General features: G+C 34.9%; 1 protein-coding gene across 1 annotated transcript; it reads right to left on the bottom strand.

Annotated features, from left to right (window-relative positions):
• Positions 1-10342: 10342 nt before the first annotated feature.
• On the bottom strand, positions 10343-11963 carry LOC149528697 (uncharacterized). Its single transcript, XM_089811231.1, has 2 exons — positions 11598-11963; positions 10343-11094 (listed from the first exon to the last, which is right to left on the bottom strand). The coding sequence occupies exon 2, from the start codon at positions 10985-10987 to the stop codon at positions 10568-10570; it is 420 nt and encodes a 139-aa protein (XP_089667357.1). The 5' UTR covers positions 10988-11094; positions 11598-11963; the 3' UTR covers positions 10343-10567.
• Positions 11964-12276: the final 313 nt, after the last annotated feature.

The following is a 12276-nucleotide window of genomic DNA, read 5'->3' as shown; positions in this document are numbered from 1 at the left end:
CAAAGCATTGATAGTCCCTAGAGTATTGGTCCCTACATGTTCCTTCACAACCAAAGGAATAATCACATGCTCACCATGTGGCTTGACAACAGGTACCCTATTTACATCAGGGTCATGACGTGCCCCTAGCCTCTCAAATGATGACCCCCCACCTCTACCCTGAGAATCTAACATATCAAAATGATTGGGGATATCCCAAAGGGAAAATTCACAATTGATGCAAGAGCATCCTAAGTGTAAGAGCAATCTTGCATCACCCAAAAAAAAAATATTTTAAGTCTTTTCTATTTTAATATGGACTAGTAAACAGGGTGATTACTATTTATGGGAACTTTCCATTTTAAGTACTTTTTTAATATGAGCTCAGAATGTTCTCATCTTCTACAGGAAGGTTCATTTTGGAGATTTAAACCTACCATAAAAATCTCATTGATCCAGCTTAAGTATCGAAGAAGTTATTATAGATTTTTAGTGAAACAATTTGTAGAAAAATCTTCAAGCTCACTATTCGAGGCCATAGAGTGCCCAGATGAGGTCCAAAAACTCGATGGAAGGGTGTTAGCACAGTTCTAAGCCTATAGATCAAGAGCTAGCATTTTTGAAAAGAGGTTTTAATACCCAATTAGAGCAATGGTTTGTGAGTTATGGCCTTCTGAAGTTGGGCTACCTAAAACTTCTAAAATAATTGTCAAAGATGTATTTGGACGACTCTATATGTTTTGTTAGGGTCTGTTGGCCCTAGGTATTAAGTTCAAGACAATAATTTTAAAGACAAGCTCTAGATGATAGTTCACAGCTTGTCTTGAAAATTATTGTACTAAAGGGGCCCATGTGGGTTAGCAAAGTGTACTTATGAATTTTGTAATTCCAAATTTCTTCTCACATTTTTTGTTGTTTCTTTGTTTCTGTTATGAGTTTATGGTATTAAGGGGAACACCCTGCATCAAGTGGTATCAAAGCTAGATTTCTTAAGTGTGTAGATGGATCACCGATTGTGAGGTAGTTAGCACTAGGACCGTGATTTGGGTTGAGTGCGTAGAAAAATCATCAATTGTGAGGTAGTTTGTACTAGGGTTTCAGCAGAAGCATAAAAATGCCTCCATGAAGAGAGCATGGAAAAAGAGTTGTAGGTGTTACACGTGAGAGTTTTCAAGCCCTCCAAAGGAAAATACAAGCATTGGGAGAACAAATGCTAAGAGGAATAAATCTTCCTATAAGAGATGAAAGTGAGGATGAGGACGAAGTAGAAGAAAATGCCGAAGTAGAGGCAGTTCTAAATCTAAAGGAAGAGAGGCTTTTTAGGGCCATCTCCAATATTGGAAAAAGACCTAATTTTGAGGTTCCCACATTTTTCAAGAAATCTTAATCTAGAGGAGCTGATTGATTGGATCAATGAACTAGAGGAGTACTTTGAGCATGAAGATATTGATGATCCTCATAGGGTCAAGTTTGAGAAGGCAAAATTGAAGGGACATGTGAAGATATGGTGGCAGGAGGTTCAGCTGGAGCGAAATAGAAAGGGAAAGGACAAAATCACCAAATGGGATCAGATGAAAGATAAACTGAAGTGACAATTCATTCCTGTGGATTATGAGCTTAATATGTTGAAGAAGATGCAAGGGTCGAAGCAAGTGAGAAAATCTATTCAAGAGTATACCAAAGAGTTCTGCTGAGTTCTCATTAGAACCAGCCATGCAGAAGCTGATAAGGAGAAAGTCTCCTGTTATCTTAATGGGTTAAGGCCTTACATTTAGGATGACCTGAGTCGAGTTCGAGTGAGCAGCATTGAGGAGGCATACCAATTTTCCCTAAGATTCGGGGAGAAAATGAGCAAGAATTTTGACAATAAGAACAATGGAAGAGGTTGCGATGGACAATTTTATGGTGGTCGCAATGATGATTAAAAGAAAAAGGATGAGGTTGCAAGTAGCAATTAGAACCAAAGGGGAAACAATTTCAATCGTTTCCATGGCCAAAACAATAGAGATCAAAGAGGAAGAGGTGGAGGATAAGGATTTGGAAGAGTAGGCTTCTGTGGAAAATGTTTTCACTATGGAGAAGAAGGGCATAGAGCATTTGAATGTACCCAGCACCAAGGAAGGAAAATTCGAGGAACAAAAAGCCAAGCTAGAGTTGCACATGTTGATGAAGATGTCAAATCCTCACATTGTAAAAATGTTGAAAGAGGAGAAGTCCTAGTTGACTGAAGAGTGTCCTGTTGAGTGGTGATAATGAACCTGAGCAAAGAAGGAGCTTGTTTCGCACAAGATGCAGATGTGAAGACAAGTGTTGTGATGTGATCATTGATGGTGGAAGTGCTAACAATCTAGTGTTAGAAATGATGGTCACCAAGTTGAAATTGAAGAGGTAGAAACACCCACATCCATACCATATTGTTTGGGAGCAAGATGACCACAAGGTCATGGTCAATGAGCAGTGCTTAGTGAAGTTCAAGATTGGAAGCTACCAAGATGAGGTACTATGTGATATCATAACTATGGACATATGTCATATGTTTTTGGCTAGGTCATGGCAGTTTGACAAGCATGTTGTACATGATGGACAAGCAAATACCTACACTCTGAGTAAGCATATTGGAGTGAAACATAAGTTGAAGCCGTTGAAGGATAAAGAAGAAAAGGTATCTAGTGTTGCCAAAATATGTTTTGTTGATGGAAAAGAGTTTCTTAAAGGTATGAAGCATAAGCATATGTGTTTTACTATAATTCCTAAATATAGTAAAGAAGAAGTGAAAGAGGTACCTGTAGAAGTTGCAGATATTTTAGGAGAGTTTTTTGATATTGTATCAGATAATGTACTTGATGGATTGCCCCCAATGAGGAAGATCTATCACCAGATGGATTTGGTTCTAGGAGCTAGCTTTCCAAAAAGGGCAACGCACAAAATGATACTAGCAGAAAGTGAAGAGTTGAACAGGCAAGTTCATGAGTTGTTGCAGAAGGGGTTGATCCGAGAGAGTTTGAGTCCATGTGCTATACCAGCAGTGTTAGCACCAAAGAAGAATGGAGAATGGAAGATGTGCATAGATTCTCATGCTATCAACAAGATCACCATCAAGTATATATTTCCTTTCCCCAGGATGGATGATATTATGGATTGTTTGAGTGGAGCTCAGTATTTCACAAAGATAGATCTGAAGAGTGGGCACCATCAGATTCCTATCAGAGAAGGTGATGAGTGGAAGACTTCTATCAAGACAAGGGAAGGATTGTATGAGTGGTTAGTCATGCCTTTTGGGCTAACTAATACACTAAGCACTTTCATGAGGCTCATGAATGAGGTACTAAAGGAGTTTCTAGGTAAGTTTATCATTGTTTACCTAGATGATATATTGATCTTTAGTAAGACATTGGAGGAGCATCTGCTTCATATTCGCAAGTTGTTTGATAAGTTGAGGGCAGAAAAGTTGTTGATAAACTTGAAGAAGTGTAGTTTTGTAAAGAAAGAATTAGTGTATTTGGGATTTGTAGTCTCAGGAGAAGGTCTAAAAATGGACCCAAAGAAAGTGAAGGCTATCCTTGAATGGCCTACTCCAAGGAGTGCGACAAAAGTAAGATCTTTTCATGAACTAGCTACATTTTACAGAAAGCTCATAAGAAGTTTTAGCAGTATGTGTGGACCCTTGACTGAAAAAATGAGAGGGGATAGGAAAGAGTTTAAGTGGACTGTAGGAGCAGATAAGAGTTTTAATTTGTTGAAATAGAAAGTTACTGAGCAGCTTTTTTTAGCACCTCCTAAATTTAACAAGGTGTTTCAAGTAGACTGTGATGCTAGTGGTACTGCAATAGGAGTTGTTTTGAGTCAAGAAGGTAGCCTTGTTGCTTATTTCAGTGAGAAGTTGAATGATGCAAAAAGAAAATATTATGTTTATATCAGGAATTGTATGCTATAGTTCAAGCATTAAGAAGTGGATTCACTATCTTCTTCCCAAGGAGTTTGTTTTGTATACTGATCATCAAGCTTTGCAATATTTGAATAGTCAAGAAAAATTGAACCAAAGGCATTTAAAGTGGGTTGAGTTTTTGCAGAGCTATACATTTGTTTTGAAACACAAGAGTGGGAAGTCTAACAAAGTTGTAGATGCTCTTAGTAGAAGACAACTTTTGCTAACAAAAATTCAGATAGAGGTGGTTGGGTTCAAGGAACTCAGTACTTTGTATCCAAATGATCCTGATTTTGGTGAAGCATGGCAGGCTTGTACATAACCTATTACACTTGATATCACAAAGTGGTTGGATTTTATGATCCAGGATAGTATGTTGTTCAAAGGAAGCCAATTGTGCATTCCTAGAAGTTCAATGAGAGAGAACCTCATCAAGGAGAAGCATAATGGAGGATTGGATGGACATTTTTGGCAGAAATAAAACTATAGTTTTGGTTGCTGAAAATTATTACTGGCCACAGTTACAGTAAGATATGAAAAAGTTTGTTCAAAGTTGTCAAGTATGTTAGATGGTGAAATGAGTGAAGCAGAATACAGGGTTCTATTAGCCATTACTTGTACCAAAGAAGCCATGGGAGGATGTTAGCATGGATTTTGTTCTTGGATTACTGAGGACACAGCATGGATATGATTCTATTTTTGTGGTGGTTGACGGGTTTTCAAAGATGGCACATTTTATTCCTTGCAAGAAGACTAGTGATGTTGTTCATGTAGCAGAGTTGTTTTTCAAAGAAGTGGTGAGATTACATGGTCTACCGAAGAGTTTTGTTTCAGATTGAAATACCAAATTTGTTGGGTATTTCTAGCGTACATTGTGGAAGAAGCTGAAGATAGATTTGAAGTTCAGTTCATCACATCATCCACAGACTGATGGACAGACTGAAGCTATGAATTGCAGTTTGGGAAACTTGCTGAGATGCTTGGTTGGAGATAAACCAAAAGGATGGGATATGATTTTACCATAGGCAGAATTTACATATAATAATTTTTTCAATAGTAGTACTGGTAAATCAACATTCCAGATTGTATATGGGAGTAGTCCAGGAAATACTTCTAAATTGAGGCAGTTGGATAAAGGAGAGATAAGTAGTGTTGAAGTAGAAGATTTTGCTAAACATTTGAAGAATGTCTATGAGGAAGTAAGGAAGCACATCACAAATATGAATACACAGTATAAGGCTAAGGAAAATGTGCAAAGGAGATATAAGGAATTCAGATTGGAGATGAAATCATGGTTCATTTGAGAAAGGAGCGTTTTCTAGTGGGTACGTATAATAAGCTGAAGATGAAAAAGTTTGGACCATGCAAGATAGTGAAAAGGCATGATTCTAGAAATGCATATGAAGTGGAGTTGCCTACTGAATTGAATATTTCACCAGTATTTAATATTTCGGATTTGACAAAGTATTATGAAGGAGGTGATGGAGATGAAGTTGCAAAAGTGCAGTGGAGTATTCCAGTAGCTAGTTCAATTACACAAGAGATTGAGGAGATACTAGATCGTCGTATTGGTAAAGTACCAAAAACAAAACTTATGAGGAATATTTGGTCAAATGAAAAGGGAGGCTAGTTGAGATTCATCATGGCTAGCAAAAAAGGAGGTTAATTGTCTTGGTTTTCCTCTGAACACCTGAGATGTAATAGGGTCACTTCTCAAATTACCCTGAGTGTCTAATGCAAGAGCATCCTAGGTGTAAGAGAAATCTTGCATCACCTAAAAATATTTTATTTTCAATCTTTTCTATTTTAATAAGGACTAGTAGACAGGGTGGTTACTATTTATGGGAACTTGCTATTTTTAGTAAGTTTTTCATATGAGCTCGGAATGTTCTCATTTTTTACAGGAAGGTTCATTTTAGAGATATAAGCCTACCATAAAAATCTCATTGCTCCAGCTTAAGTATCGGATAAGTTATTGCAAATTTTTGGTGGAACAATTTGTAGAAAAATCTTTAGGCTCACTATTAGAGGCTTTAGAGTGCCCAAATGAGGTCTGAAAGCTCGATGGAAGCGCACTAGTGTAGTTTTGAGCCTGTAGATCAAGAGTTGGGGTTTCTTAAAATTGGTTATAATAGCCAAGCGGAGCAACGGTTCATGAGTTATGGTCTTCCAAAGTTGGGCTTTCGCGAAACTTTTAAAATAATTATCAAAAATGTATTTGGCCAACTCTATATGTTTTGTTAGGGTCTATCAGCCCTACGTATTAAGTTTGAGCATCTAGAACCTTCCCAGGCGGCATAAAACTACCTATTTAAGAAAGGCCTGAACATTGTCTAGGACAGCTTTGGGTGATAGTTTGTAGCTTGTCTTGCAAATTATTGTACTAAAGGTACCCATGTGGGTTAGCATATTGTACTTATGAATTTTGTAATTTTGCATTTGTGGTACAATTAAGAAGTCAATATTTTGTTCTGGCATTTTTTGTTGTTTCTTTTTTTATGTTATGAGTTTATGGTATTAAGGCGAGCACCCTACATCAACAATACAATTTCTTTAAGAAATACATTGGAACTTCATGATTATTGTAGGGAGGGGCATCAAAGACCATCCACCATCTATCCCAAAAATTATTTCTAATATCATCATGTACTCACCACTGGATGGGGAACCTTTTAGTTGTATGTTTAACAGTGTCTTGTTCTCTGAGTTTTTTAAACAATGCACATATGCTAGCTTTTTCTATTTCTTTTTTGCTTACATCTTTATAGGATAATTTGTTTGCATAATATCTTCTTTGTTCTTCTCTCTTAACATGTCAAATATCTAACTAACCACTAACAGAAGCTACATAGCTCATAATGGATTGAAGAGAGGATGCCAATTGTGCTCTCATAGGATTAATATTCCCACAAGCTTTCAACCTACCAATGATTGCTTCTAATTCATTTTTCCCTCTTTCTATTTTATTCATTATATTATCTTGGGTGCCAAGAGGAGGTATTTGAATCGACAGAGGTTGCGAAAGTTTATTTTAATCTTGTGGAGGGTTTTCATTTTGATTTTGTTGATCAGGTTGGGGATGTGGTGGTTGATTATTCACATTTCCCTATAAGAAACCAATTGCATCTTAAATAAATAAACAAATTTGAATTAAAACTAAAAAAGCTTACAAAACAATGCAAAAACAAGAGTAGAAAACATACTACATGATCCTAATCTTGATCTCTAGCAACGAGGAGGCATTTTGAGGACAGTGAACAAATTCTTCAACTTCTACAAATCGCATGTGTGCTATTGAGGGGAAACAAGGTAGAAGCAAAAAGAAATAAGATCAAATGGAATGGGTCATGAGTTTGCAACCCATATATAAAAAGTTTTAGGTTTTAAAAGTGTGCACGTGCTATAGCATGTATGCACTTTGGATTGGGCTTCACAAGCCTAAGGCTTGTAGAGCCCAAGCAATTGCACACTACAGCACATGCACTCTTTTAGAATTTTAAAAATTGAAGTTGTGTGTCATCTTTTTGGCACCACAACTTGGTGCATTCGCCCCTCTATAAAAGTTTTATTCAAGACTATGGTTAAAAATGAAACAAATTTAAGACTTGAATGATTATGGGATAATAAAGGACGAGGATATACATTTCAATAATTTAACACTTTCTACAAAGAGGCACTTGTCCACTCTAGAAAACCATAGTATAATGGTGTGGTTGAGAGGAAGAATAAAATAATTAAGGGAGCCACTAGAAAAATGATGGTGTAGAAGCACCTATCCTAGTCAAAGGGTGATTAGGGATCACTTGGTCATTTTTGTATTTTGATTATAATAAATCATGTTAAAGGATAAGGATTTTATCCTCACTCTCCCTAATAAGGTCATAATGGCCAAATTGGATGTAAAAGCCCTAATCGGACAACTATGGTCAAAGTAGGTAGATCCCTGCAAGATGGTGTATTTGGGTCCAAAAAGGTCCTTTTAGAATTTTATTAAGGGTTTTGAGTCACTTTCATGTGACAAATGAAAAAAATGCAGAAACTTATAACAACTCTTACAACTTTCTTGACAACTTTGATTATTATAACTCAATGATCCAATACTTAAATTTTTTTGTTAGATATGTTGGAGGAAGTATGTTTAAGGCCTACTAATTCAATTTATGATGTGATGGTGAAGTTTTGCATGAATGTGAAGGTGTTGCTTTGTTGAATATTGTGTTTTCTTGTATTACTCATTGTTAATTGTACTTGTATGGATTCAATTTGATTGCACCACATAATCTAGGGCCATGGACACTTAGTTTTATGAGATATATTTCTTCTAAATTTTATTCAAATTCATTTAGTATTAATTGGAAGGAGTTCCATCAAGTTTTGTAAAGCGATGTTCAAGAAACTAGTCAAAATGAGGGTTTTGGATTCTAATGACCCTAACATAACATTCCACCATTGGATTTATCCAATCTCTTGGGAAATGTTAGAGTATTGTTTTTAATATAAGATGTTGTTTTCAATTAAGGGATATAATAGGTTTTATACAAGACCTGAAACCCCAACAATCATTACATAGTATTAAGAAAAGTTAACAGTTTAAACAGTGGATATATAAAACAAAATAAGATGTTTTTATTTCTATTTTAGAAAATAAAATTTAGAAAAGTTAATGAGTATAAATAGTGGATATATAAAATAAATGAGATGTTTTTATTTCTATTTTAAAAAACAAAGTTAACTAAGTAGGAGAAAAACTTTGAAGTGAACAAAAATATAAAGATTATGAAAGCTGATTTTTGCAAATAACAAAAGGTTTTTTAACAATTTTTTATGGTTATAACATTTGAAGATTATGCAATCCTATTAAATTTAAATATTTTCCAATAATCCTTAGTCGTAGATAGTTAAAATAAACTTTACAAATATTGTATTCTAAAGTCAAGAACAAAATGAGATATTTTTATTTTTATTTTAGAAAACAAAGTTAACTAAATGGGAACAAAACTTTGAAATAAAGAAAAAGAACTTAGTAACTTTGTGATTTTTATAGAGGTTATGAAAGCTAACTTTTTTGGAAATAAAAGACTCTTAGCAATATTTTACTCTAAAATGTAAATACATACTGATGTTTTTGCATGCAACCAAACTATGAAAGGAATTCATTGAATTAAAGACTAGTTTAACATGGGAATTTATTATGGAATATTTTTTAGAGAAGTTTTATTAAATAACCCAAAAAAAAAATATTCTCACAATATATTGAAACAAAGTCAAAATTCTTAAAGATGAATATGAAAACCATCTATATTCTTTGTGAATATAGAAGATTTTTCCCAAAAAAAAATACATGATAAAAAACATCTCAACCCAACCAAGAAAAAGTGAACAACAGATTTTGAAATAATAGAATTGTCAAATGAAAGCCCTCTATCTAGTATCTTCCTCTTTTATTCTAGAGTGCATCATTTAATCAAAGATTTACTCCTTAATTTTTTTATTGATGCAAATCTACAGATAAGGCATCATCTATACCACCACATTTTGCAGTCGTATATATAATGCATTTCATACATAAATATATGATGTTAAAACTCTAGATACTTACATAGATGATATATACCTTGTTCTGATGCTTTCATTATGGCTTGGGGAATGACAATGTTAGCAACATATATAGAGGAATGACATTACGTCTTTCAATTTTATTTCGTAAAAAATTCATATGACTTGTTCAACAAATCATTTCTCTACATTAACAACTACAACACAAATATTCTTAGTTGCAATAGCTTACAAAATATTAATATAGACATGCACACATTGTTTTCAATACAAAATATTAATAAATGCATTAGCATGAAATAATAATGTTCTCTGACTTTACAGAGGATGGTAGACCAATGACAAAGAAGTCATTAGTTGCACATGTCCATCAACTATGAAACCATGATCTTTTTTATTATTTAAATGCAAATATATTTCTAATTCTCATATACCTACCAAATTTGGTTAAGGAAAGGACCAGAAACAGAAACTAACATCAAAAAATTGTTCGCCCATGGAAACTTGCTAATGAAAAATTCTACAATGTAAGACAGGCTAACTACATATTCATTTCAATTACCAACTGTAAGGTGCGCGAAATCGCTTCCTAACGATTATGCAAATTCAAGTTCAACATAACCATATGAGCATAACCATCATCTCCTCTTCAATTCAAGTTCAACAAATAGACCCATGTTCTTTAATCACCATAAATCCACCACCATAGTCTTTAGTCACTATAATAAACCCACCACCAAACAACTGAAAAACTAGAGAAAATCAATCACTTTGTAACTGAGACCAATAGACAGCAAAATAAACTTTACAATCCTATGAGTAATCTCAATCCTTATAAATAAAAAAGACAAACACAACTATTTTTAATTATTTTTTGGGGGGCTAAATAAGAGCCTTACAAAAAGTCACGTGACAAGGATTCATCAAAAGAGCAATTATATGAACATAACCAGTAATCTCCTCTTCTACTTCAAGTTCAACAAAATAGACCTATATTCTTCAATCACCATAAACCCATCACTATATTCTTTAATCACTATAAACGCACCAAGTACTAGACAAGTGAAAAACTAGCAGGAAATCAAGCAGTTTGTAAAAGATAGCTCATCAAAGCTCCACTTCTTGACCTCTATACTCAAACATTCCTCTTCTTATATTATTCCTCCTCTTCTTGTAGATAAAAAATCCCAATCCACCAAAAGCCACTACTAATAGAACTCCAATAGTTACTCCAGCCTTTTGACCAGAACTCATTCCCTTTGAAGACTTAGAATTCGGAATGTTATTTCCAAGGGCAAATGGAGATGGAGATGGAGATGGAGATGGAGATGGCGATGGCGATGGAGATGGTGAAGGCGATGATGATGGAGATGGAGATGGAGATGGAGAAGGCTTAGGCGTTGGAGATGGTGATGGAGATGGAGAAGGAGATGGAGGATGAGTTTGGCCTACAGATTCATAAGATGCATGTAGAAGAAGAACTACTATGACTATAATATAGTCTGAACCTCGCAGTATGGAAGCCATTTTTGAGACAATTGGGCTTTTTCTATTCACAAGGCTAGGATGATTCTTGTTATGATTTGGAGCATTTCTTGATTCTGGATATGACTTTGTGAGTACTCAATGTTCACCTGCAAGAGAGGAAATTAAGATTAGAAAAATAAATCAACTTTGACTATTTAACAATTTTAATTTAAGAATCAAACCTTAGTTTGTAATATGTAAGTGGTTGTAAAGATTTGTGAGTTGAATTGGATATTCACAATCAAGTGCATATTGGCTTTGTGGATATTCACTGTTCACTTACTAGAAACTTGCGAGTTGAATTGGGTATTTCTAGTGGTTAAGATAACAATCCTACAGATGGCTTTGTGAGTATTCACTTATCGTGGTTAAGATGATAATCCAAATAGGTTAACTAGAGCATCTTTTCTTGCAATTTGAGATGTGATCTGAAATGTGCATCTGGAAAAACATACATAGCAAATCTAGAAATAACTCTTACAAAAGATTTACTGAGGCAAACTTGTCTTGAAATGTTCCAAACTTCTATTTGGAATGCCTGGGTATATGGACCAACGGAAGATTGCAAATTGAATTCAGAGCCCAAAGCAGAGATAAGAATGATACTAACCTTCGATTTGAATTCATTTACGAGCAATTCAGTTTCTGAACTGAGTATGTTTCTTGTAATTTGAAGCGTGATCTGAATGCCTAACAAAAAAGCATACAGAAAAAACTAAGAAACAATTTCTAATCCAATTGGACTGGGAAAACATATACTAAGAATTTGGAGGGTTTCCAAAATCCTCCTTGGAAGGCCTAGGTATATGTTGCAAGTAAACAATGATGTTAGCCTTGGATTTGAATGTGAATTTATAGGAGCTTGGGTTTCTGAACTGGGTATTTCCTTGAAGATTGACGGAAATCCTGTGAAGCATTTTATTTGAAAAGTTAAATATTCCAGCTTCGGGGTTTCTAGTTTTAATCGCTTTCTCTGTGTGCGTATTCCAGCTTCGGGGTTGCAGTCGCTTGTTCATGTCAGTTTATGGGCATTGCTGATGGCGGAGTTTGTAATGTCCAGCATATAGCCCATGACAAGCTTCCACGTGGAGGGAATTGTGAGCCAAATTGGAGTAATTGGTTGGGAAAATGCATATATCCGGCCCAATACAACAAACATATTCAATTTTATTATTTTACCTTCTTTCTAAGAGTCCTAAATTTTATTGTTTCTTTCTTGTGTGAGAGTCCGCAACTTTTTTTATTATTTTACCTTCTTTCTAAGAGTCCTAAATTTTATTGTTTCTTTC

Source organism: Cupressus sempervirens, chromosome 11 (assembly GCF_028749045.1).
Source record: "Cupressus sempervirens isolate cs-2001-9-10 chromosome 11, ASM2874904v1, whole genome shotgun sequence".
NCBI classification, from domain to species: Eukaryota; Viridiplantae; Streptophyta; class Pinopsida; order Cupressales; family Cupressaceae; genus Cupressus; species Cupressus sempervirens.
Note: the sequence above shows the minus strand (reverse complement) of the source record. Positions and strands in the feature narration are given on the sequence as shown.